The sequence below is a fragment of the Taeniopygia guttata genome, chromosome 20 (genome assembly GCF_048771995.1).
Source record: "Taeniopygia guttata chromosome 20, bTaeGut7.mat, whole genome shotgun sequence".
Lineage (NCBI taxonomy): Eukaryota > Metazoa > Chordata > Aves > Passeriformes > Estrildidae > Taeniopygia > Taeniopygia guttata.
Genome location: NC_133045.1, coordinates 1052969 through 1080610, shown reverse-complemented (window position 1 = coordinate 1080610; position 27642 = coordinate 1052969). Strand labels below are relative to the sequence as shown.

The 27642-nt window shown below is 45.1% G+C and overlaps 1 protein-coding gene across 1 annotated transcript; it reads right to left on the bottom strand.

Moving 5' to 3' along the window:
* Nucleotides 1-32: 32 nt before the first annotated feature.
* On the bottom strand, nucleotides 33-27642 carry SAMHD1 (SAM and HD domain containing deoxynucleoside triphosphate triphosphohydrolase 1). The gene is made up of 16 exons (XM_030288493.4): nucleotides 26769-27642; nucleotides 26622-26688; nucleotides 21708-21786; nucleotides 20224-20384; nucleotides 18435-18550; nucleotides 16876-16946; nucleotides 15975-16130; nucleotides 12738-12838; nucleotides 12530-12638; nucleotides 11925-12016; nucleotides 10462-10577; nucleotides 7423-7562; nucleotides 4671-4760; nucleotides 3496-3600; nucleotides 3049-3186; nucleotides 33-1974 (listed from the first exon to the last, which is right to left on the bottom strand). Exons 1-16 carry the CDS (start codon nucleotides 27313-27315, stop codon nucleotides 1852-1854), a joined length of 2211 nt encoding a protein of 736 aa, XP_030144353.4. The 5' UTR covers nucleotides 27316-27642; the 3' UTR covers nucleotides 33-1851.

Here is a 27642-nt window from a genome sequence, read left to right as displayed (position 1 = left end):
AGACTGTTTTTAATAAAGTCCACACACTACAATTCTTTAAAAGAATAGTAAATCATTGTTTATAAATTTATTTTTCACAGAGGCTCAGATGTTGAGAAAATAAATGCTCTCAGAACTTAACATTAAGTATAAACTTTTGGTTTAACATAAACAAAAGATCTTTCCCAAGTATAAAGTGCACAGTTAGAAACAAATTAAAAACAAACCAAATCAACAAGAACAAAATTATATCAAAATGATACTTGATCTTATGCAGTTATATGCCTTCACTCTAAGATATTGTTTCTTGAGGAATAGTAAATTTTTAAAAGGATTTTAAAGAGGTCACAAGCCCTTCTAACCAATTACCTGGTTCACCTGCAGGTCTGAAACACTGTTAAGACGGGAGCACCACAGGTTACACCTTCAGACACATGAGCACAGATACATAAGCAGCAGAAGTACATGGCTACTCATTTTCCCTCCCTCTAACAGCACCAGTTCCCAGGATAAAAAGGGCAAAGGAGATGTTACAGGGGTTCTGGAGTTCTCTCACAGCACATTCCCACTGGGTTATTTTTCAGGACCTACCCTGGCCACCCACAGCTGACTGCCTGAGCCAGAGGTTCAACACCCCTCTTCCCATTCCAGATATAAAGGCCACAGATTGATTGCTCCAATTCCTGAGCATTACCGAATCTTTTACTTTGTGTTTTTAGTTTTATGGTCAGACTTTTTCAAGCTTTGAGGTTTTATTTAATGAAAGCAGCCTTCCTCTTAGACCTGAGTAAAAGATGAGAGGAAAATGGTCTTCACTTGTCCAACAGCACAGACATTCAGAACACTCACACCAGTACTGCCAGTTCAGGAAAACTGTAAGAACCCTCACAGATCTACAAGGGACAGAAAAATAATAGAAGGACAGCCATGAGATCCAGGAGAACAGGGCACAGATACAAGAATGGAGGTATTCCTGATAAGCCTGTCTGGCCAGTACAGTGTGAAGCAGAGACAAGGTGCACCTGGTGCAGGACAGGCAGAACAGGGCAGAACCCTGCTGGCACTGCCCTCTCTGCACACCTGAGCCCTGGCAAACACCGGGGCAGCTCAGCCTTCCTGCAACCACTCACACCACTGGCCTTTTGAGCAGTCTTTGCAGGACAGGCAGTAAAAAAGATAACATTCCATGTATCAAAAATACACAGTAAAACAATAAAAGGCTGCATGGCACTGCAATGCATTGTTAACTTCAATAAAAATTGTGGTCACTTGCAGCAAGAGGCCTGCACCAGCTTTTTGAATACCAGAAATTTAATCTTTGATTATCACAAAATTCACCTCTCCCTTCCCATTTTTTTTCCCATGAAATTAATTAATTTTGCTAATTTTGAAGATGCCAACCTTGGTAATTTCTTCTTTACCTCACTGTATATTCAGAAGCATACTTAATCCCTCTCTTCTTCAGACACAAAGAAAACCCCAACCCTCCCAAAAACCCCATCAAACCTGGGTTGGGATTTTTTCTGCTAAGCCATGCAATAGCATACCTAAGGAAGGGATCAGGACTAGATGGAGTGGTAAAATCTTGTAATAACAATTAATTGCAATTTTTAAAGTTACTCCTGCTACACAGTGCCAATACATTAAAAAATAAATGAGAACCGAGTTTACTCTGTTGTAATAAGTTGTTTCTTAGAAGCCCATCTGGAATATGTACTTTAAGTATCTACATAAAAACATTCTGTATTGCAAAATGCATTCTGCATTTTCTGAGAGTTATTCCAGTCCATCCAATCAGCTTTTAGAAAAGTTGATGCTCAAATTTACTCATCTTCTGAGGAAGCAGACTGAATAGCACCAAAAAGAAACCTGTTACTCATCAAAAGGAAGCCTTTGTTTGCAGCTGGGTTCTGAGGCTCTCCTGTGTTCATTATCTGTCATCTTATTCCAGGTTTCCTTCATTGGAGTTAGATGAGGAGCAACAATATCACCATCCTAGTATTAAAATACAGGAAACATTAATTCACTTTTGCTCTCCATTCTAAAGCAGAGGAAAAGCAGCTCACTCTCAGGCTGAACCGGAAAAAAATCAATTAAAGGTCCCAGAATCTCTGTAAATCAATAAACACTGGTGACAGTGCTTCCCAGGCTGGAAACTGCTGCAGTGAGTGGTGGGGAGACAAAAGTGCCCTGCCTGAGAAAGCATCACCATTGGCAGTCCAGTTCTTCCTAAGATGTTACCAGAAAATCTGGAAGGTCAACTGGCTCTATCCTGGCCAGTGGTCTACTAACAGAATCATTAGAGTGTTTCCTGTGACCTCACTACAGCACCTTATCAGCACTCCTGCAATCGACCTGCCCTTGGTGCTGAGATGTGCCTTGCACTGTCTGAAACAAGCAAGGCTGGAGAGCACCTGAGGCAGTGGGGCTCACCCCAGTCACATAGAGATGTTAATCTGTGCTCAGGCATTGCCAACACAAACCATCAGCTGCCTAACATCAGAACTGAGCTGATGAGATGCACATTGCTGTGCTCTCCAGCATGCCAGAGCCTGCTGGGTGGATGTGCCTGAACAATGTGCTTAGAGGACACAACCACACTCTACAACCAGGGAGAGCTGTTGTTTGATCCATTTGTAAAAAGCCCTTCTAAAATTACCTGCTCTAAAAGACAGATGTCAGAAGAATGACCTTAAGAACGAGCCTTACCCAGTTTTCCATGCCTGCATCCCCACCTAGGAACACTCCTCTCCTGGGTGGCCTCCCGTGTCTGAGGATGCAGGTAGCTCTTTCCCCTACCTGGTCTAGTGGAAGGTGTCTCTGCCCATGGCAGGGGTTTGGAACAAGGTGATCTTCAAAGTCCCCTTCCAACCCAAACCATTCCATTATTATCCTATGGTACTTTCAGGTGCCTCCAGCACTACTTCAGGTGAAACCAAAGCACCCCCAGATAGGAGCTGTGATAAAAGCAGGGGTTAGGTGAGTGGGTGCCTCTGTCTGAATCGCCAACCTGTAAATGTAAAAGCAAGCTTATGGATGAACAAGAAATGGAATAAGTGAATTTGTTACCTGTGGTTTGGTGAAATCATTCTGCATACACCACTGAACAAAGTACTGTTTTGCAGCTGAAATAATATGTGGATCCTGACTTTTGTAATAAACCCGGACAACCTGCTCCATAAATATTCTGGGTAAAAGCTTTGAAACCTTTGAAATAAAACAGAAAAAAAGCTTTACTATCTCTTGGAATACAGAAGGAAAGCAGTAAGAAGCTCCACTACAACCCATGAGTTTTATCCAAAGCAATTGTGATATTCCAACTCCTAGTGAAATCCAGTTAAATACTGTTCATATGCAAAGGCTGGCAGGGTTCCAGATTATCACAGTACAACACACACTGAAGATCTGCAAGGCCATGGATCCTACCACCTCTCCACAAATCCTGCATGAACAACCACACAGGACTCTGATCACTTCCATCACAGGTGGTAAAAATGCTTTTCAGAAGGAAAGTACCTGTTCTTTACTGATTTTGACTGCCTTGGAAGGATCAGCCTTGCAATAGAAGTGAACCTTATCAATTGGATTCTGTTCCTTCATTCCATAATCCATGCTGATAACCTTGCGTGTAAAAAAAAGAAAATGGCATTTGTTAATCTTTAGTTTTCTCACAATAAATACAAAAGGCCAAACACACTCCACCCCTGAAAATTACAGTCATCAAATAAAACAAATTTGGTATTTGTATTTTGCATCTTTTCTTCCACCCCCTCTTGCTCTGATGCTGCTAGGTGGATATTTGTATTTACAGTGATCAGATCCCAGCTGTGCTCTGAAACATTCCAGTTTCCAGCACTGGAAGTGGACTGGTCCCTTGCCAGCCTGGGTCTCCCCAAAACACACAACCTACAGAGGGTGCAGCAGAGCTTACAGTCATAAACATGAGATTTAGACATTATTTGTATTGGCCTGGTACACCAACATTTCTGTGGTCAGCAGGGACCCAGTTTCCTATTATTTCAGTTTGTGGGATGGGAAAACCCCAGGCAAATTCTTTAAAACTCAGTGAACTGCTACAGTTTGGCCCATGAAGTGAACCTTCAAGGCAAGGGCGCTGGAGGAGCGGCTCATGGAGCACACTGTGGAAAGCCACTCACTCTTCCCAGAATGAATGGAGAACAGGGAGTAAGCTGTGTGATGCCTGCAGACTGCCCCAGCTCTCTCCTCTGCCTCAAGCTCCCGCCCTCCCACCACTGCTGGCTGCAGACTGGGCCATGGCAGCAGGAGCTTTGTGCCTGCTAGGCATCAGGAGTGCAACATCTGGAGCCTGGTGGTCACTTTGCCTGTTTTCCTCCCACTGGCCCCACAGGTTTCCAGCCTTCGTGACCCATCCAGTGGTCCCCAGGCTGCTGCCATCTTCACTGCTCCTTGTTGGAGTGAGGACAGTGACAAGAGAGCCCATTTATCACCAGAAGCAGTGTACAGATGACAGCCCAGTGACGCTCCCCACTGCCTGACCCACACCCTCCCACCACAGCAAACCTTCCATGGGAAACTCGTTGCCCTCAGACCCTCAAACTGAACCAGGCCTACAGTTACAGACACCCTGTGGGTTTGTTCTTTCACCAGGGTACACAAGACCCTCTGTGATTGAGAAGTTTTTACTTGAACCCGCTCTGAGAGGTGTTTACATCAACTATGAAATTCTCAGCCTTTAGCTCCACATCTGGAGGATCCTTCTCTGGCTTGGAATTAGCAATGCTTTCTGCCAGGCTGTTACTCTGAAAGAAACCAAACCAAAGGATTAACTCAGTAACTCAAATTACCTTTATGCACTCTCAGGACTAGGTCAAGGCAACACAATACATGACACAATATATTTTTAAACCAAAGCTTTCAACCCTTCACAGCTTGACAGACTCTTGCAGCAATCTGGTTGTTTGAATTACTGTACACCATAGCCATTAGTACAAACCCCAGTATTTAGAAAAAAAAAAAAAAAAACTTATGCAAATGAGAAGACCCAAAATCTACCAGTCTGTGAAGGAGAAGCTTTACACCTGGTTATGGGGTGGGGGAGAGCAGGAGTGCACCATCCAGAATGCTGAAGCATGAAAGCAGAAAATAAGTACCTTCAGTCAACTGTTCTACCAATACAAATGTGTTGCAATTAAGTTCTCCAAAGCTGAATACTAGATATTTTCACTGAACTTTTTTAATGAAGGGCTGCAGGATCTTATCCTCTAATAAAGCTTTTGTATCTGTACAGTAAAACATAAAAAACCCACAACAGACATACAACCACACAACAGAAAAACCACAAAAAGTACTTCGCTAAAGTACTCCACAAAAGCTGAAACCTACAAAGGGGTTTTATTTGGTTTTGGCCCCAAGGAAATACTCCCTGCTGACACTTAGGCTAAAGCAGAGGACCATGGTTAGAGAGTACAGCTGTCCACTGAAATGTGTGACTCCTCATTCAAAGGCAGTGGCCTTTTTTCAGGGCTGCTGTGTTCTGGGCAAGATGCAAAATTTGAAGCATAAGATTTCCTGGGAGCAACTGAGACTCATGGGAGTGCAGCCCAGAGCAGTCTGGAGACTGTCCAGGAAGGAAGGAATTCCGCTAGAAGCAGTTGGGTTGTTTTTTGGTTTGTTTGTTTTTTGGGGTTTTTTTCTGTTGATTTTTTCATTGCAGAGATACAGAGACTGATGAGCAGAAAATCATACACATTGCCAAGCTGAGGCATGTGTGTGGCTTGCAGTGACTCCAGAAACCAAGGAAAGGATTATTTAGACTGAGAGCAAGCTTGGAGGAAAACCTTGCCAGGAGGGAACAGGTTTGAGGCAGCCTGTTTGTAATTATTTCCACTCTGTATCAGAATATATATGTGTTAATTTATTGCCTAACTTTGCTTGCATTGTTTTGAAAACCTCTCTGGTTTGAATTAACTGGAAACTCAACCTGAATCTGAGAACTCTGAAGCTGTTTGGGATTTTCCCCTGGCTCTGGCCAGCTTGAAGATCACAGAATTGCTCAGGGCTGGAGCAACCGGGTCTAGTGGAAATTGTCCCTGTCCATGGCAGGAAGTTGGACTGGATGGTCTTTGAAGGCCCTTTCCAACCCAAACCATTCTGTGGTTCTAAACATAGCCTTGTGGTGTGTGAAGGAGCAGATCAGACACAGCTCTGTGTTGTGCAGCTCCCCTGCAGCGCTGGGAGGAGGCTGAGCCTCTGGCATTCCTGCCACAGGCACTACAGCAGGAAACATCCTCCCTCAAGCCCTCAGCTGTGCACCCCGAGCTGCAAAGCACTGGCTGGATATAATTACAGCACCAACAGTGATCCAGTCTCCCTTCAAAACACCCTGGATACCCCAAGATTCAACACCTCTGGCTGGACTTTCAAAGTGAGAGCTTTCCTTGCATTAACCAAGCTTCTAAAAGGAACTGTTTAAAGGTGGAACTTACAACATTTGCTCTCACACCTGTCTCCCCATTTGTTGGCCCACCTATCCCAACCTCCTCCTCAGAAGGGAAGAAACTTGACAATCCATGTACAACTATTTCATGTTTGCTTTCACCTATTTCCTCCTGCTTTTGTAAAATATAATGTCTTAACACTACTTTTTCTTAAACAAAGAACACAAGCAAACTTTCTCTTCAAACAAAAAGATGAACAGCTAGTAGTCCTTTTCTAACCTTATTCTTTAAAAGAGCTGAATTATTTTTATGAAGGCTTTCTAGATACAGACATCCATTTCTGGAAACCAGGAATAGAAAATTTTCACCATTATGGCTGAAATTTGGGGATAAGTAACTGATGATCTGACAACACAGTATAGCACATTGAAAGAGCTGAGCCAGCTGAAGTGAGCTCTAATATATCATTATTTTGAAATAAGACAAGAGGAATTAAACTGCTATCTGCTTTGAAAAGCATTCATGAAAAAGACTGCAAAAAGTACATGTATTCTCATACTTAGTACAGAATTTAACATCAAGAAATTCAGCAGCTATTATTCAGTCTGATATTTATTCTCAAAGCAAACACATTCCTTATTGTTTTGAAATTTTCATGAGTATCAAATGATGTAATAACCTTTTCAATCAATGGACTGTAAGAGTCTTTTATAAAATTTTGTATTTTTCATAAAAGTTTTTCCTGAAAATAATTCTGCAATAATTCAGCTTCTGAATTTCCACCTGTTGGCATTCTTCTGACTGTTTGTAGATAAAACTTACCCCAATTTCTTATATGTTCCATGGCTCAGCTACTTAAAAGATGTAAGGAAAACTTTTGACTCTATTATTTGAATAGCAAAAAGCAAAAGAACCCCAAACCCTGAAACTAAACAAAGCCCACATAGAGATAAATGGATGTTCAGCAACTTCAAGAAAATTTTTATGGGGACAGAATTCAGAACATTTTGCTAAGGGACATTACCTTTATAATTTCTTTCTTTGATTCAGGTCGAGTCTCTCCTAAAAACCTGTATAATTCACGTCGTTCTATTTTACGCAAAATTTCTCGTGCCTCCTCCAGTTCTGGATTACTTGAGTGGAGAATTTCCAGGTAGACACAGTCTGCCAAAGTTGCATTGATTTTTGTTACGTATGTCACAATCCAGTGTCACAGTAAAATGAACAAACAGGGCCAAAGGTTAAAGCAACCAGAAAAACTGCTGGTTCAGGAAAAACACTTTCAGGGAATGACAGAACTAAGTCTGACAATGAGAAGCCACAATATTATCTTAATTATCATTAGATTCACAATGGTTGTTGGCAGAAAAGCTATCTCAATTCTCACTCTGGCAACATACTTCGTTATTTCCCTAGAAGTGACTTTCTCCTCTTATTTAGCCAGTCTTGTTTAGCAGACTATCCTGAACTCCATCCTAACTAGCTCAGGACATAGGTAAAGACTCCGTCTTGTAAAAAAATAAAGAATGGCCATTAAGCCTTCAGGTTTTCTCAGACTTTGGATGCCAGCATCAAAATCCTCCCTCCTGACTCCACATGACAGTGACACATGTAGCAAGATTCCCACCATCAGCTGGAGCAAGACAGGTTTCTTTTGATGTGGCTTCAGAGCAGAGGGGTTATTTTTGGCTGTCCTAGAGACTGCTGTTGACAGGATGATGCTGGCCTGATCTGCACCCTATGACTGCATTTCCTGGCCAGGAACACCTGGGCAGCTTTGACACATGCTGCAAGCACAGCCCTGCAAGAGCCCACCCAGAGCTGCAACCAGCCTGAGGACCTCCCAACAGGGTCCAGAACAATCTCTGAGACATGTACCAAAACACCTTCAACTGATTTAATGGACAAGGTCAATCAAAGTCAGGAACTTCTCCATGAGGAACCACAAACCAGGTCTCTTCAGACAAAGAATAGATAATGCAGGGGAAATAAGAAGCCCATGAACATCCTCCCTGCGCAAAAACAGCAGTGACAGGGAATGCTTTGCTGTCTCAGCCCTTACTAGAAATAGGATTTGCTGCCAAATCAGGAGGGAAAACATTAAAAAACAGCCATGGTTCTTCACCCACCATGGAAGAAAGCTAGGGAAACCTCTGCTGCAGAACCTCCCAGTGGTTCATAATTTGTAGAGGTCCATAACTGGACAACTACACAGAAGCATCACTCACCAGGGACTGCTAAAACAACCCTTAGGAGTGTCGAGGTTGCAAGCACTTGTCCTGGATTAAAGGACAGGTGTCTGCCAGAGAATAATTCTCCGTTGGAACTGAGAATATTACCCCTTCCCTCCAAATTATTGTAACTTTGAAATTACGAGGCTTTCAGGCAAAGATATGGGAAAAGGAATAGCAGTTCCTTACTAGCGTGTGTGTGTATAGCCGGGCAAACAAACACCAAGACCGGCAGTGACAGCGAGCAGAGGCAGAGACAGCCTTCTCCCACACACCCGTTCCCAGCGAGGTCAGGTGTTGGAAAGGTCCCAGTTCAGCAGCTGCTCTCAGGAGCAGAAGCTCACCACCCTCCCCATAAGCAGAAAGGAGCACAGGGCAGAACTCCACTGTGGCAGCAAATTCTCCTCACCCAAGATCTCCCACTACATGAGAATGGAAGCAAATTGCACCCTTCCCCCTCCTCCTTGGCTACATCTTTTGTGTCTCTTAAGTATTGTTTATTCCTATCTCTTAGGAAACAACTGGAAGAAAATTCCCTGAGTGAAAGGAAAAAAAGGAAAAATCTAACCCTCCATAGCACCAGAGGCAGGAAGGAGGTTTAAGAGGAGGCCATACTTGTCCTTCATGCTCCACTGTACATCTGATGCTGGTACATTCCTCACATCACTCTCCCTTGCTGTTCAGCCCTCCTTGCTGAACAGATGGTCCCAGCAAGCAGCTCCTTGCTGTGGCAGACTGTGAGAGGCTGGGCACAGCCCTGCTGTCCTTGCCCTGAGCCACGCTCCTCACCAGGTACCACAGGTAAGCGGGTAGTTAGTTACAGCAGGACCCGCCAGGCCAGCCGCTCCCCAGGAACAGATCCAGCACAGGAACAACTTCACCTCAGCCCCTTCCTTTCTGCCCAGCCTTCCATTGCTCAGCAATGCAACTACTGCCCCTCAAAGCCAGCCTCCCTTGTCCTGCCCTGAGCAGAAGCACACAATGACAGAGGAGACTCACAGCTCCTCACCAGAGCAGGAGAAGTGTGGTCAAACTGCAGATGGCTGTGGCATATGAAGGACTGCCAGCAGAAGGCCTTTAGCAATGACAAAGGCTAAGGCACACAGGATTGTCTGCAACAGGGCCCTTCAGGCCCTGTCACTTCATCCAAGGACCAAAGACAGAAGTTCTTCAGTCTCTGTGCTGGCCAGCTAAGGCTTAGTGATGGAAACTCAGGAGGGCTGGCTTGGAAGTCCTGCTGAGCTGCAGCTGACAGGTGCTGCAAGAGCTGCCAGTGATCAGAAGCAGCTCTGAGCAGGACCTGCAGCACCCCTGCCCTGCACGCACAGAGCCTTGGAGAAGTAGGGCTGCCTGGCCCCACTGCAGCTCTGAACACAACCTGGGGAACACTGGAGCCCCACAGCACAGACCAGGAGAGGCAGGCAAAGGAGGGCAACTTGAGACCCCACAAGAGCTGTTTGGAACCTGCTTTGGGAATAGCTTAACACCACAACACACATCCAGTACTTCACCTGACAGCCACCTGTAGTACCACTTAAAGCTCACTCACATCCCACTTGTGACAAGTGCAACAAACTTGGGGCACGGGCAGGACCTTCTAACACTGTTGAATCTGAACATATGTGGAATATAAAGTTAGTGCTTCTTTCTCTCTCTCAACATAAAAGTGATTTAAACTAGAAGATCTTGCTCCCACTTCTAGCAAGATTTCAGAGCACAAGCATTAGACAGCCCAGGTCTGCCCCACCTTCTGTGCACAAAAGTAGTAAAAACAGCATTTTAACAGGTACTCATGCTCTTTTACTTAAAAAAATAATTCTGAGACCTCATACCAGTTAGTTTAGTGTAGGCTTCCATGTCCTCCATTGCTGTAGAAATCCGATACACTTTTCCTCCAGAGCCTCTTATTTCAAAAAATTTGTCTGCTTTTTGAAAGGCTTCTGTTATCCTAGATTGAGACAAAATTACAATTTTGGGATAATATAGTTTTGAAACACCTCACTTGTCAACAGGCAAAATGCAACAAATTAGTATGTTATTAACAGAAGACAACAGATAAAACTGTATCCCCAGCACACAGCAGACACTGATCACTGCAACATCTTGTTTCCATGCTGTCACTGCACATTCCAACAGAGATTCACTGAAGACATGTTCAGAACAGAATGTAACCTTTAGATGAATGAGCAAATTCACTTTGTTCTGCTTTAGACTGGGTTTAGCACTGCTGAGACAATTGCAGAACCCTGCAAAACAGTGACATGGCCCCTCAGCTGCAGCCAGGTTCCCTCATAGATGACCGTAACTTTTTTACATACTCCTTGCTTCCCAAGTTAGCTGAGAGGGTACAAAGCATTGTAAATGGAAAGCATCACAAACATAGTATTTTCAGATGGATAAAAAATGACATTCTAAATATGAGGTTCTTCCAAATTTCCATGTACCTCGCTGTCATTTCCAGCTTGGACACTCTTTTGGACAGGCTGCTATAATTACAGGAAGCCAGGAACTGAGTTTTTCTAGACTAAAAAATATGTTTGACTTGCCATATGTAGGTACTGTCAAACCTGAGCATTTTCAGTCTGAGTTTTAGAGGACCCCTAAATCAGGAGCTGAAGTGTATGAAATTAAAGTAATCCAAATCCCTCTTGTACTTTGTAATCCTTAACATTCCTCTTTACCAAACTCAACAGACAGTTACCCAGCAGACAAGACCCTGAAGAAATAATATTTGGGGATACAAGTATTTCTGATTATCAAGAAAAGTAAAAATAATAATCTTATAGGGAAAATTCTATAGACATCAACAAGAGAGGTAAAACAGCAGGTAGCCAGCTGAGTTGGTCCTGAGCAAATCTTGCATTACATAAACATAAAGCCAGGCCCCAGCTGAGCTACGTAAGCCCTTTCATGACTTTGTTAGTAACCTTGCTGTAGTAACCAGGCAGTTTGAGCTAAGTGGTCTCTAACTTGCAGATAAGGATTTGACTTCAGCTGTCAGCAGTTTAAATGATTTAAGCACACCCTGGTCCTGTGCTTCTTCAGGCCTTTAGTAATTTTCCTCTAATTTAATTTAATGTGGAAGGATGCTTTTGTCCTCCTCTCTTTCTGTTTTTGTTTGTTTTGTTAACCAAAGCCTCTGTGACACTATAAGCACTAAGTCTTTCCACAAGAATCAGAGGTAGCTTTTATTCTATATCACACCTTATTGATTTTCTGAATATTCCAAATGGATATGTATTGTTTCAGGAATTTAAATATAAATTTAAAACTAAGGAAAGGAAAATATACTTGCATTATTTCAATGATGTTGCCAGTCTTATGCTGGTATGCTCTCCGGTGCAGGCAATTCCGGGTGTGGAACATCTCGTACAAATTTCCAACTTCCTGAATCAAAAAAACCCTATCATCATTTTTACTTTTGCCACTGTCTTACTAAGAAAATTATAACAATCAATCAATTAATCAAATTAGTTGTCTCCTCCCATTCACAACATAAAGCAGAATGATTATTCACAATTTCCAAATTTTGAAACTGGCTCAGGCCACTGCAGGAGAGCAGTGACCCCAGGCAGCCTGGCAGTGAAGAGGACCCTCATCCCTTTAGCAGCCCCTCACCACAGCCACATTCACGTCCTGCCCAGCACACCTGGAGCAGGATTACGCAGATCTGATGGGTCTGCAGAGTCTCCCCTGACAGGACCTGCCATAAATCCTTTCAAACAGTGGTTTGTTCTGTCCCTCCCACAAACAGCAGCTTCTGAGAAAAACTTTCAGAGTAGCAAATACTTCTCTCCCTTTTGGGCTAAGGGAGCATGCAGCAGGACCCCCAGCCACAGGGTGCAGCGCCCCTGGGTGCCCCTGGGTGCTCTAACCCCCTGGGCTCCACACACTGCTCACCTTGTCACGGGTGCAGATGTGCTTCTGGTTTCCCACTTCACAGACCCGAGTGAAGACAAGCAATCGCTTATAGTCAAAATTATTTGGGATTCCCAGGTGATGGCAATCCCTAGAAGATATTCCACCGAGCGTTTAACAATATGGTAATTTTGGTACATACAGCAGCATTTTGTCAATAGGAATTCATAATAAAATATAAGACTTGTACCTTGCAAAATAATCCCACTTGTCAACGTCAATGCCATTTTTTTTATTAGCTACAATCTCATAGAGGAAACTTTTCTCCTTTGGTCGACCACGGTAGGGCCACTGACAGGGGAAAAAGGAAGAAAAACATCAGAAACAACAAGAAATTAAAGTATACCAACAATGTCAAACAGCTTTTTAAAGACAGTGGGAATACATCTTGACTTTGCTTGTGATAAACATCCAGCACTGAGGTAAGTGAAGAACACAAAGACAAGGAAAGAACTTCCAGAAGCTATCAGGTATTAGAAATCCAGAACAGGGCCTAAGAGCCTGTCTTCTCAGAATCTCAAGAATAAAACCCATAAACACAAGTAGTCATTGCCCAATACTCTACTAAAAGAAAGCCTGCAGTTTTGAAATGAAAAAACAACAAAAAAGGAACATATCAACAAAGAGGGGAAATTTTGCAATTATTTCATTTTCAGGGAACTAAATACACAAATATGTCCTGCAAATCTTCTGCAAACCACAACTTTATAGAACACAGTTTAAAAACATGTACTTAGAAGTTTTAAGAAAAACTTTTTGAATATTCAGCTACTTAAAACTTCTGCCTCCCAAGGATCAATTCAGCCATAAAGTAAACAGGAAATGAACACCAAAATAGTATGATACAAGGTGCACATTTTCTTGAAAATGTAAAGATCCTTCACCTAAAAAAATGCCACAAAGTGGCCTTGAAATTCTGAAAGTGGAAAGCATTGTATGCAAACATGGCTTCCATGTTACCTGTACTACAGAAATATTAAAACTGATGTGAATAGCAACAGAAACACAGCAATGTATTATAATATTATAATGCAAGCAGCAGGATGCAAGCACATAATGGATAAAAATACCATGATCACAAAGCTGTGCTAATAGGACATGTTCAGGACACTGTTTATGTCTGGTGCCTGAACACCCATTGTCCATGACATGACAGAGGCCTGCACCACAGTGCACAGCCTGCCAGTGCAATCTGCTGCCTAATACCAGGAAGATGCTGCCATGTATCATGTGTGGCACTCCTCTTCCTGGAATCCTGAAGCAGGCGGTGAGAGGAGACAAGCACACAATCAATATGATTGATAGCAAGCTCTGATTTATTGAAAGATCCAGTCAGCTTATACAGGGTTTTCTACAAGCACGGTCAGCAGCAAGCTCTCAATGGTTGTTTTACAAAAGTCTTTGTTTTATTTCTCCTATGTGCAGTTACAGCTGTAGCTAAGTTTCTCAAGCCAAGTTCTCATCTCTAAGTCATGTCTTCTAGTACATCTCATCTTCTCTAGGTATATCTTGTCTTACAGTCTGTTCTTGTACAAGCGTATCTTCAAGGATATGCTTGTCGTTATTATCTCATTCCCAGACCTTGTCCAGTGTGCAGTTTCCCAGACCTAGACACAGAGCCTGTTTCCCAAGCTCTGGTCCCAGGTCAGACACAGCCTGATTCTGGGGTCTTAAACAGATGATTGCTGTAAAGGGATTCCATTGATTCATGGCCCTGTTCTAACAAACATTCTCCAACAGAATCCTGCTGGAAAACAGGCACAGAATCCAAACAAGGCAAACCAGATGCGGGTAAAGAACCTGGCACAAGATCAATGCTAGTGGCAGGCACCAAGATTCGTGTGCAAACAAGCCCAGTGGGATAAAAATCAGCTTGTGGATTTTGTAAATGGATATCCTCTTTCTATAAGATCTCAGACTCAATTTCACCATGCCAAGTTCCTTGTATTTGCCATGGGATTGCTACCCACTCCTGCAGCAGAAAATAATAAGCAAGTGTGAACATTTGTGGGTTACTTGTTTGGGATTACATATAAATTCTGATTAGGACCAGATTGTCCTGACAGATCTCCCACTGACTTCAGCTGCTACCAGTTCTTTATACTGGTGGCAACTGAATGAGTGTCCTGGAAGAGATGACAAAAGCTGTAAAGTGTAAAACGAGGTCTTTCATAGAGTTGCAATGATTAACCACTGCCATCTCTTATTGCTTGCCTCTTGAGGCAACCCATTTCTTCAAATCTTATCCCTGCCTCTATGCTTGCCAGTGCAATAAATCCAAGCATTTTGCTGCTGTTATGAAAGCTGCTGTGGCTCTGGCACTTGGGTCGGCTTGGATTGCTCACTGCCTCATTGCTGCCAGTGCCCAGTTTTGTTACCCAGATTGGGGAAGGCCTCCTTTACTCTAGGCCAAGTCCCCATAGATCCCTCAGCTGCTCCTCATCATACTTGCATTCCACACCCTTCCCCAGCTCTACTCCCCTTCTCCATTGCACCTCAGCGTCTTTCTTCAAGTGAGGAGCCCAAAACGGAATGTAGAGTTTGAGCTGTGGCCTCAGCAGTGCCCAGCACAGGACCACTATCACTGTCCTGGTCCTGCTGGCTATGCTATGGCTGGTACAGGCCATGTGCCATTGTCCTCTTGCCCACCTGGGCACATCTGGCTCATTTTCAGTCATTGTCAACCAAACTGCACCTCTTTTCTGCCTAGCCACTTTCCAGCTGCCCTGATCCCAGCCTGTAGCAGGACCCAACATCTGGCATTGTGGAACCTCATGCAATTGGCCCAGGCACATTGATCCAACCTGTCCAGATCCCTCCTTCCTGAGGGATCCTTCCCTCCTTCCCTAGAGCCTTCCTGCCCTCCAGCTGAACATTACCTGCATTTCCTAAACCCAGGCTGGCTGGGCCTGGTTCCCTGCTTGTCCTGTACGTGCTGCATGATGGCACTTAGGGTGATCTGCTCCATGACCTTCCCTAGCACCAAGGTCAGGCTGACAGCCCTGTAGTTCCCTGGGTCATCCTGCCTTGTACATGGAGTCACATTTGCTGATTTCCAGTCAACTGGGACCACCCAAGACAGCGGGTAAATGATGAAAAATACCTTGGTGAGCACTTCTTCCAACTCCTTCCATCCAAGTACCCTTGAGTGGATCCCAGTCACCTCTTAGGTTCCCTAAGTAACTTTCTACAGCTTTCCTCTTATCTAGAGGCTTTGGGATAAGAATTGTCAGGGAGCTGTAAGCACATCAACACATCTGCCAGCATTGTAAGAAATAAACACAAAATTCCTCCAGCATCAGTTGTGACAAGATTCCCAGAACTTCACGGAGCTAGAAGTAACATTTAGCAGAAGCCAAATTCTCTGTTCTTTCAGCGAAATGAAGACATTTCTTGGGATAACCACAGGAGCAACACACTGACTCACCGATTTCACACAGGCAGTTTCATCTATAGGCCCTCCTATTTGTTCCTTGATGAACAACATATCTTCTTCCAGGACAAGATCATAGGACTCCATCACTTCTTCTAGTTTATTGGAAGTGATCAAGTGCTCAAACATTTGAACAGAAGAAGTTTCATGCTGTGAAAAAAACCCATCCAAATACTGTATTACATAGTTTAAGCATCTTTCCTGCAGTTTCACAGCTTTACTCCCAGTCACCAGCACTGCCTAGCAGGGCACATGGGCAGACTGGTGTGAAGTGCAGCAGCTGGGTGCTTTCCTAGTCATTTTCAATTAAACAGAACAGGAAATCACCCCGTCTACAGAGTCCAGAAACAGAGAGAGCTGTTAATTCTGTGTGTTGACAAACAGCAGTAAGGCAGTTACAATACTAAAAGACAAAAGAATCATTTTTGCTGTGTAAAGGATTACCCAGTTTACACATCTGATTTTGCTAAGAAATTACAAGCAGAGAGAGGCCTGAAAGGGCTGTGTTGCATTTCATTCACAGCAAACAACTGCTGAAACTCTGTTCAAAATTTTGGAAATTTTGAATTCTAAACACTACTGAATATCCTGTCCTTGGACTAAACATACTGGAAAGCAAACTGCCAGTTAGTATTTTGCAAATGCAAAATATATTCTGTAGAAGGCTCTCAATACGCATTTTAAGGCACAATGCTGATCAGTGCAGCCCTAATAAGGATATCATCACAAGATTAGGAAACAACATTCTGGTTTTCATTTAAGCCATCAAAATCATGCAATAAGGTAAGGCCAGATGACCACTATAGCCTCACAAGCACTGGAACTCTTTTAAGATTAATTATTCTGCCTCTAAAAATTTCAGATTGGCTTTTTATTTTAATAGTGAGAAGCCTACCTTCCAATCCAAATCTGGACGAGTGAGTGGAATAAATCTTCCATCAAACATGTGTGAAAATGGCCCATGACCTTAAATATAAAGATTACACAGCCTGAGACATAGTTGTCAGCAAAAAGTTCTTGAGCAAGCTTAGGATCTGAATTGTCCTGAATTTGACTTTTCTTGACACGTCACAGAATCTGGTTTGGGCTGGAACAGACATTAAAGATCATCTCATTCAGACCCCTGCCATGGGCAGGGACACCTTCCACTAGCCCAGACTGCTCCAAGTCCTGTCCAACCTGGCCTTGAAGACTTACAGGGATGGGGTGGCCACAGCTTCTTTGGGCAACCTGTGCCAGAGCTTCCCCACTCTCACAGGAAGAATTTCTTCCCAATATCTCATCCAACCCTGCCTTCTGCCAGTGGGAAGCTATTCCTTCTTGTCCTGTCACTCCAAGCCCTCGTCCAAAGTCCCTCTGAGCTCTCCTGGAACCCCTTTTATGTGGCCTAAGGCTTCCCTGGAGCCTTCTCTCCTCCAGGCTGAGCACCCCAGCCCTCCCAGCCTGGCTCCAGAGCAGAGGGGTTCCAGCCCTTTGAGTGTCTCCAAGGCTTTGGGGCAATTACAGGGTGTGTAAGTAGCACCCCATCCTTATGTTGGGGCCCAGGGCTGGTGGCAGCTCTGCAGGTGGGCTGTCACCTGAGCAAGGCAGAGAGGCAGAATCACCCCCCACCTTTGCCCATGCTGGGGATCAGTTCAGCACATGGGGGATTCTGGGCTGCCTCTGGTCCTGTCTTACCCACCAAAGCCCCCAAGTTCTCCTGAGGGCTGCTCTCAATCCACTCTCTGCCCCTCCAGGTCCCTCGGGATGCCCCATCCCCTCCCTCCAGCACGTGACCCCACCTCACAGCTCGGTGCTGCTGGCAAACTGCCCAAGGGTGCAGCAATCCCACTGTCCCCATCACCAACAGAGATATCCAACAGTGCAGGTCCCCCCACTAGGCTCAACCTGGACATCAAGCCTGTAACCACCACTCTGAATGCAACCATCCAGATAATTCCTTCCCCATCATCTGTGAGGTAGACTCGGGTATAATAAATACACTTCCCTAAGATACTTCGAGTACTACTGCACTTAATAGCCAGTTCCAGCACCTACACCACAGGCAAGTACTGCAGCAACACTGAGAATATTAAATTACTCTGTGTCAGCTCTGAAGAAAAGAACTAGCTATGAAATAAATGTTGTAATTTTTGAAAGGAACACTAATTTTCATTCTGAAATGTTTAAACAGACCTGAAGAAATCACAGAAGGAAGTGGACACTTCAGACACTGAGGGCAGAATTCTAAGCACCATCTGGAAACGGGACAAAACACTAGCTAAGCATGGCTACAGATTCAGGTGGAACTGTCTCCACAGATGTACTCCAGACCAAACAGAACAGATAAAACCTGTCTTGGAATATGGCCATGCACTGAGCAGCCCAAAACATCTCACATGTTCTGACTTCACAGCCAGCTTTTCATCTTGGTTAGCTTTCCAAGAGCAACAACCCATCTCAGATGTTCCTTACCCAAATCGTGACAAAGCCCAGCAATTTCTACACAGAGGATGTCTCGCTGGGTTATATCCAGTTCTGGTTGTCTCTCCTTCAGTGTACGAACCAGACATCCTGCAAGGTAGCCAACCCTGTCGCATGAGGAAAATAAAGAAATATAGCATTAGTTTAGGATGAACAGAAGAACAGACGCTCCCCTATTCTGTTTTGCTCCATTAAGTCACAGCCCTTGTCTGAGAGGCAGCATACAAGGAATATCCAAACCCTGACATGGGAGAGAATCACAAACTGCTTCCTGTATCAGAGTTTTAGTCCTTTGAAAGCAAAAAAGCATGGGATACCATGCCCAAAACACAGAGATTCTACAGCATCTTGCAGTTTTTCATAACACGCAACCCCACAGTAGCTGGGTAAGGGAACAGCAGTGCACCATTGCCAGTGAGAATCTTGTAGTACCTCAGCTTACACTGAATCCTTGAATTCCAGTCAGGGCAAATTGCAAAGATCCACAACAATCACCAAAGCATTTGGTGCTTTTTTCAAACTGTTGCTTTAATAATAGCTCATGACAATTACTTCTCTCTCCTCATTCATTTTAGATTTGAGATTTGATTTAATTGAATGGGCACAAAACCAGCGGGAGCAAATATATGGGACATAGTTCCATAAACTGTTTATTACAACCTCTGCACAAACTTATTTTTCTATTTGCCACAACAGTTCCCCTTTAGTACAGCTTAAAGCAAGACAAGGCTTTCTATGACAAGGTAATATGTTTCATTAGTCCAAATTTCACCATTTGATGGCTTTTTACTAGACTAATAAGCACATGAAGCTCACTTCTTCTATTTGTAACACTGTAGAAATCTTTGAAATTATATACAAGTGTAGAACAACTATCCTAAATTTAACTCAATAGATCAATGGAACTGTTCAAAAGAAAAGTTGCTGATAGAACTGGAGTTTTCAGACTTCTGTTGTGAAAACTTTGTTTATTTCAAACATATTTCTGTCTTTTTGGTTTACCAGATGCAATCAATCCAGGCTGCCTCATTCATCTGACCCTCTTGCAAACAGCCATTTGAATCTTGTTATAAGTAAGATTTACTCCACAATATTTCAGCACCAACAAAAGAAACTTTAGGCTGGCCAGATCACCTGAATAAAAATCACTTACAAGCTTAATTTCACCGCCCCTGGAGATATACCCTTAAAACAAGCTCAAATTTGTCATTCATCAGCTTTCCTGAGGAGTCTGAATGACCTAGCAACATTCTATGAATCCTTGCATCCATCATATTTCTGCTTAATGGAATGACAGCTATCGGCCTGACAACTTGCCATGGATTGCGTGAAGTACATCTGCCTACAAAGGCGAACATTATAGATCAAATGGATTTTGGATGTGCTGGATGATGTGTGGGTATTATAATCATTTGGCAGATCCTAAGAGTAGCCCCGGTACACTTACTAAGTTTATGCTTTAAAACTTATATTTTGGCATTTAGTTTTTAGCTAACATTATTCTTAGAATAATAAAGGGTAAGGAACACAATCTAACATTGATCCATCTTGGTTTGTTTATCTGTCTTTATTAAAACAAGTTCAAGGGAACAGCCCACAATCACATGGGATATACAGGAACAGCTGAGACCAGAAACGCCCTCCCAGCAGTTTTCACCAACGCTCAGACAGCAGTGCCCCTTAGCTGGCACTCCACAGCAGAGGAACCAAACTTAAGGATATCCAGATGCCAAAGATGTGTGTGCCAGAACCACCAGAAGTGCCAGTACCACCACCTTACCCCAGGGAGTGTTCAAAGCGGTTGTGAGAGGCTCCTGGAAAAACAAAGTACGTGCCACCCAGCTGTTTGATATACCGGAGGCGCTGGAACTGAGGGGTATCGATGATCCGAACAAGCAGAGGATGCAATTCAATGTGCCCATGAATAGGATCATTAAAAACCTACAGAAGCAAGGAAAAAAAAACAAAAACAAAAGCCACAACATTTAAAATTTGACGTCAAACAGAAACTGGCACCAAGGTAAAGATTATCTAGAATGGTCAGGTATGTGGTGGAAGAGACTGTTCATCTTCTGTAAAACAGACATATCCTGCCAACCTTATATCAAGATCTATCACAGAATCATAGGATGGCTGGGCTTGGACGGGACCTTAAAGATCATCTTGTTTCAACATACTATTATGGACAGGGACACCTTCCACTAGACCAGGTTGCTTCAAGCCCTGTCCAATCTGACCTTGAACACTTCCAGGCATCCTCAACCTCTCTGTGCAACCAAATTTATCTTGGAGAACTACTAAAGCTTGACACCAAAAAGATAAAACTGCCTATTTCACATAGCAAAGGAAGTCAAAATGCCTAAAAATGTTATCTCCAACTCTGCAATTCCAAAATTTAACATGTGTGAAAACTGCTGTCTTTATTAATCTCCTATTCCAATTAATGCAATGCATGTCTGAGATATCCAATAAAAGTGTTTGGCTTGATACTGTTCAAGTGTTTAAAATCAAATGCAATATTGCTGGGTGGAAATTATACTTTTGATTGATGCTTTTTTATTAAAACAAAATATAAACCCCTAAGATGACCAAAATATGAAAGAAGTACTTCCTGATAAGCACATATTTTTAGAGACGTCTCAGTAACTACAGGGACTCAAGTAGAGAAGGTAAACACATTTAATCTTTGCTGTTAAACTGCAGGAAAACCATTCCATCACACACATATCTTGGTCAAATACTGAGACAAATAAGGTTTTCCTGTGCTCTCTACCCTTGGTCACTGAGCTGGGAGGGCTCTAGCAGATATACAGACTACTACAGAACGTGCACAGCCCTGGTCCCAGTTAAAGCAACACACACCACTGGGAGAAACAGCTGGACACAGGAAACAGTGAAAGCAAGGAGGAGTCTGTTAACTCAGGTCTGGGGAAAAACTAATAAAATAAACAAGGGGAGACTCTACACAGAGGGATGTGAAAGGGATTCTCTCCAACACATATCAAACAGCTCTTCTGCTCATTTAATCCCTCACAACCTGCAGGTGCCCACTGAAAGCTTCCACACAATGATTCTAGTATTTCTTCTAGTTAATGTGGTTTTTCACAGACCACCACTACCAAGGGCCCAGAGTTTGCTGCTGTGCAAAGGAAAGGCACCAGCTAGCAGCACCAAGCCAAGAGGGGGAAGGCAGACAAGGGGAGCAGAGCCGTGTGCAGGGCTTGGGGCAGGACCTGGCTATGGTGTCCCTATAGCATGAATTACCTTCATCTTCATCACCTCCATGTGCTGCTGTTGTAGCTGTGTCAGGCACGCCAGCACTTCCAGTTGCTCAGCTGGGCAGCTAGGAAGGAAAAAGAGATGCTAAGAGCAAAGTCTGCAATGCATGTCCCTTTACAATTTGCAGTACATATGGAATTACTTATGCAAGTTCACATTACTTTGATATTCCTTGATGGAAGAAGACTGCAACTGCAACATTTTCAGAAAAAATATTGAAAGCATTTAGCCTTCCAAAATCAAGTATAGAAGGAAGGAAACAAATAGCTACAGAATATGTCTGTAGAGCAGTGTAAGTGCTTCTGTCACTTACACAGAACTGAGATATAAAACCACCAAGAAACTGATTAAAAGAATTGTGTAAGCCACACCTGGAGTCCTTTAAACTTGTTGAGATGCTGCATATTGCTTTCCCAAAACTGACATTTTTAAGGATGCAAAACTTCCTTAAACTAAAATGTCAGTGTCCCAACTAATTATTTTTATAAAAATTTCTTGTAGTTAGTCAACTGTCTATTAAAAGTTTAATTTTGTCAAATTAACTTGAATTTTACATAAATTAATTTCAACTATAGCAGCAAAACCACTGCAGTTTTAAAAATGTTCTAATTTTGTTGAGACTGATTCTTCTATGTTGCAAAGATTTTTTGCTGTCATTTTTAATAAATTATTAAAGGTCCCCTTCACAACACACAGCTAAACGTCCTGTGCAGATAGTCTACTGTAGCCACAGCAGTGGGACAAGTCCAGAGAGAGGGGTAATATGCTCTATGACACCTACTTTTACTAACTCTGTCTGCAAGCCTTGCCCTTGAGCAAAATGGTTTCAGCCTCACTATGAAAGCAAACACAATAATGAGAAAATACTTTTTCTCCAGCAGTTAACCACCGAGATTAGTTTGATATCAGCCTTTCAACATAAAATTTAACAGAAAATAAGACTATAAAGTGCCAACTATTAGGAAAAAGTACTGCTTGATGCACTGTGTAGTCTCATCCAAATAATTTAATAATTCACAATCCCTAAAATATTAAAGGCATGTGATGTTTGAGCTGTTGGTGAGCAGTGCTCCTTCTCAGCCACTTGGCATTGCTTTCCCTAACAGGGAGCTCTTCGGCTGTAGCTGCTGCTCAGACTGTCACAAGGCAGTGCTGGAGCATCTCTCCTATGCAGACAGGCTGAGAGAGCTGTGGCAGTTCAGCCTGGAGAAGGGAAGTCTGCAAGGAGACCTCATTGAAGCCTTTCAATACCTTAAGGAGACCTATAAAAAGGAAGGAGAGGGACTTCTTATAAGAGCAGATACTGTCAGGACAAGGGGCAATGGTTTTAAACTAACAGAGGGTGGGGTCAGATTGGATATTAGGAAAAAACTGTTCCCTGTGAGGGTGCTGAGGCTCTGGTACAGGTTGCCCAGAGCAGCTGGGCACCCCATCCCTGGCAGTGCCCAAGGCCAGGTTGGACAGGGCTTGGAGCAGCCCGGGATAGCAGAAAGCATCCCTGTCTGTGGCAGGGGTCTAAATGAGATGATCAATAAGGTCAACCCAAATTTCGCTGTGGAATTAATTTCATTCCACAATTCTAAGATGAAAAGCTCTCTTGCTGATGCGCAGACCAGCATGTGTTCCATGACACAACTCTGAGGGCAATGAAATCAACACTGTGACCAGCAGTTACTAAACTAATATAATGAATGCCTTTAACAACTTATTTTTCACATAGAATCACAGAATTAACCAGGTTGGAAAAGACCTTTGATATCATCAAGTCCAACCTATGACCTAACATCACCTCATCAACTAAACCATGGCACTAAGTGACACATCCAGTCTTTTTTTAAATACCTCCATGGATGATGATTCCTCCACCTCCCTCCTGAGTGGCCCATCCCAATGCCCAATCACTCTTTCTGTTAAGGATTTTTTCCTAATGTCTAGCCTAAACTCACCCTGGTGCAGCTTAAGATCGTGTCCTCTTGTCCTGTCACTTGTTTCCTGGGAGAAGGTACCTCCTTTCAGGTAGTTATAGAGAGTGGTAAGGTCTCCCCTGAGCCTCTTCTCCAGGCCAAACAACCCCAGCTCCCTCAGCTATTCCTCATAAGGCTTGAGTTCCAGACCCTTCACCAGCCTTGTTGCCCATCTCTGGACATGCTCCAGCATCTCAACATCCTTCCTTAAACCGGGGGACCCAGAACTGGTCACAAGACTCAAGGCGTGGCCCAACCAGCACAGGGGAAGAATCACTTCCCTAGTTCTTCTGGCCACACTATTTGTATTTCAATATGCTCTGTTCAGATCTGTCATCTGGCAATCCTTTGTGACCCACACTGGGCTCCAAGAAGGATTGTCACGGATTAATCCCAGACAGGAACTCGGTCTCACACAGCCGCACACTCTCTGGTGGGATGGGGAGGAGAATCAGGAAAAGGTTAGACCCTGCATGCTGGATACTGCTGTGACCAATTGCCTGGATGCCCCAGCTCCCCTTCTCTTTATCCTCCTTCAGACAGAAAACAGCTGCAGGGCATTTTTCACCTGAAGTTTAAAAGGCCAGACCCTCCTAAGCAAGACAAATCCTGTTAACAGAGGAAACTGTAGATTTCCAGGGCTCTACAGACAGATTTCTTCCAACAGCCAAAGCAGCATTACTGATGGCTGCTTGGAAATGGTGACAACTGGCACTGCCTCATCCACTCCCCTCCCTGCTTCATCCACACCCTCCTTCAGCCACAGGTCACAAGGACAAGAAAAACCCTTTCCTGTGCCCGAAGAGGTCAGCCAGACAGCCCCACTCCTCATCTGTGTTCAGTACACAGCACTCAGCAACATGAGAACACCTGGGAAACCCACTGCGCTGCCTCCAGGCACGAGTGGCCCAAGCTCTCCCCTCTGAACATCCAGGAACCCAGGGAACTAATGACATGCATTCATTAGTGGCCTGTCACAGAGAAATGATCAAACTTACTGCAGGACAGTGTGCAGTGGACAGCAAAAGAATTGTTCTTAGTGCAAACTTAGAGATGTTTACTAAAAGCAGAACGCTTGAGCAATTTGTCATCCAACTCTTAACAGTTCAAGCTCAATAGGAACAAGATGTTGGATCTCACAGAAGGAAACTTATACTAAGTTAACAATATCTTATACAAAGAAAACCCACAACCCACCTGTAAAACATCACCATCTGCTCTTGACATCAACTGAGAGCTCTCCACAGCCCTGTGCCCCCATCACCTGTATCCCATGCTGAGGGACCCCTGGCTACCCCATCCTGCTGCCCATGTTCAGCACTGACAGACAGTCTCTGACTCCCCAGACTGGCTGCACATGTCCAGTGTGTCCTGGACACCTGATGCTCCTTCCCTGGTAGAAGCACCCAGCCTCCTAGCAAGTCCTAAATAAAACTAGACACCAGCTCGTCATTTCAGTCAGTTACCTGGTACTTCAGCAATAAACAAAGCTTTCAGCTGCCTTCCATGACATCACAGCACTTCTATCTGCACACTTCAAGCTGCTGTAGTTAAACCCCTCTTCCACAAAAAGAGAAACCAAAAATAACTTAAGGATTCCAGCACCTCTTACCTTGTCCAAAGGACAGCACTTCTGCCTTGTTCCACTGCGTCACAGCAGGTTTTTATTGTCTTCTAATACACCCGCCCTTTCCCACTCCTCCTTTGCATGCTGATGTCTCAATAAAACAGTGGAAGAGCCCTTCACCCCCAGCACAGCATGAGCTCAGACGAGCCTTCAGCCAAGGAGCCAACACCAAAGTGCTCTAACCCACAGCAGAAAGCACAGCTCTGCACTTGTGTGCACCTGCCAGATTACACACCCCAGCATACCTCAGGGCCATCAACCACAACATCAGCATGCAGCTGGAGCCAGCACGTGTGTTTTGAAACAAATTTGAAGGAAACAGTATAAATAAGGTAAACAAAGGAATAAAGAAAAGACATTGCAAGATTAAAAACCACCAGGAAGTATGTGGTGAGCAAGCAGGCTCACATCCCAGCAGAGGGGAAGAAGAGAGGATCCCCAGTAGGGCAGAGAAGGGGTAAAAGGGCCTTTCCAACACACAGAATAGCAGGACAGATTCATACTCTCTGCTGTCCCAGAAAAGTAAGAAACTATATTCATCACCAGAAAGATAAAAGGGTTTTGGGACCAGTCATCCCGCACTGCTGGGAATAATCCTTTATACACTTTAGAACAGCATCCAGTGTCCCTGTATTCGTGGCAGATGACCACTACCAGCCAGACTGCCTGCTCTGAACTGCTCAGGGTGGTGCAGGCTCACAGCAGCAAGGACTCGGCCACTCACTCACAGGCCCCTATTCTGCCAGGACACACTACAACATTTGTTTTTCCACAGCAGCCCACGCTCCTGTTGGCACAACAGAGAGCCAGGTGCCGGCAGTGCTGCAAGGCTAGCCTGTCAATGCCCTGGATTCTCCAAGGGAGACGGTGACACTCGGCCTCTCCTGAGCAGCACCTCCGCTATGTCAAACATCGGGGCTGCTGTCTTCCTGGAGCTGGAGCAGCAAGTTCAGGCAGAAAAGTAGGTTCCCATCACAACCCCTGGAGTTCATGCTTCTGTTCCCAGCAACACTCCAAAAGCTCACTGTGCTACCCAGTGAATTTTCATTAAACCTTGCTAAAGGATCGAAGATTTTTGCTTATCACGGTTATTCGGGCACCATGGTTGTGCTGGGATCAGCAGGGAATGGGAACTGCTCCGCGGGTCCGGGATCAGCCCATCGGGGCCGTTCCCTCGCGTTCCCCCCGCGCAGCTCCGTTCGAGGCGTTAGGGGCGGCCGCGGCCTAGAGCCGGGCCGAGCCGGGCCATGTGCGTGTACAGCCGCTCCCTGCGGGCCTCGGCCCCCCTTCCGCGCGGGCGGCGCTCACCAGATGCGGTTGAGCTCGGGAGCGCAGGCCGGCAGGTCCAGCAGCATCCTCCCGGTGACCCCGCTCTCTGCGGGAGCAAGAGAAGCGTCAGCGCCAGCGGCCGGGCCACGCGGCCATGGCCCCGGCGCCGGCCCCGGCCCGCCGTACCTCGGAAGCGGTGCAGCAGGCTGGGATCGCCCACGCCGCAGCGGGCGAGGTGCTGGCAGAGCCGCTCCGTGTCCCACAGCCGCGGGTCGCTGCCGAGCCCGCCGAGCCCCTCGCGCCGCGCGCGCTTGGCGGGACCGCCCGCCGGGCTGCCCATCGCGCCCCGCCACTGCGCAGGCGCCACCGGCCCGGGGGTCCGGCGCGCGGTGACGTCACCGCTCCGCGGCCCCTCAGCCGTGCCCGGGCGTGGCGGGCGGCCCGGGGGTCTGTGAGGGGCCGCCCGGGAGGAGCCGCGGCCCGGCCGCAGGGCCCGCCGCACCCCCAGGGCAGCAGGGCCCCCTCTGGGGCCCGCCGCACCCGCAGGGCAGCAGGGCCCCCTCTGGGGCCCGCCGCACCCCCAGGGCAGCAGGGCCCCCTCTGGGGCCCGCCGCACCCCGCAGGGCAGCAGGGGCCCTCTGGGGCCCGCCGTGCGCGTTTGCCGCGGCGACCCTGCTCTCGGGGATTCACGTGGAGTACCTGGAACCCTGCACCGGCACCGCCCGATCGTCATCCCAAATCCTAGCCATCACCGCAAGCACCGGCTGCCACGTAGTGCTCCCAAAAGAAGTGCCAGAGCACTGCTGCCCTCAAACAACAGTGCTGAATCTGAGCTCGTTCAAGATCTCATTCCCAAGACATCATGGGCCATGGGAACAGCCTCACCACAGCTGCCAGGTGCCCCGTTGCTCCCAGCCACGGTAATGGACATTGCAGCCATCTCAGGCAAAGACACATTGCCTGGTTTTTACATATTTCGTTCTCATGTAATTTCCCAGTATCCATGAAAACAGCTCATCTGCCCAAGGCCTCTTGAGTGCCATGAAGGCCGCAGAAGGGG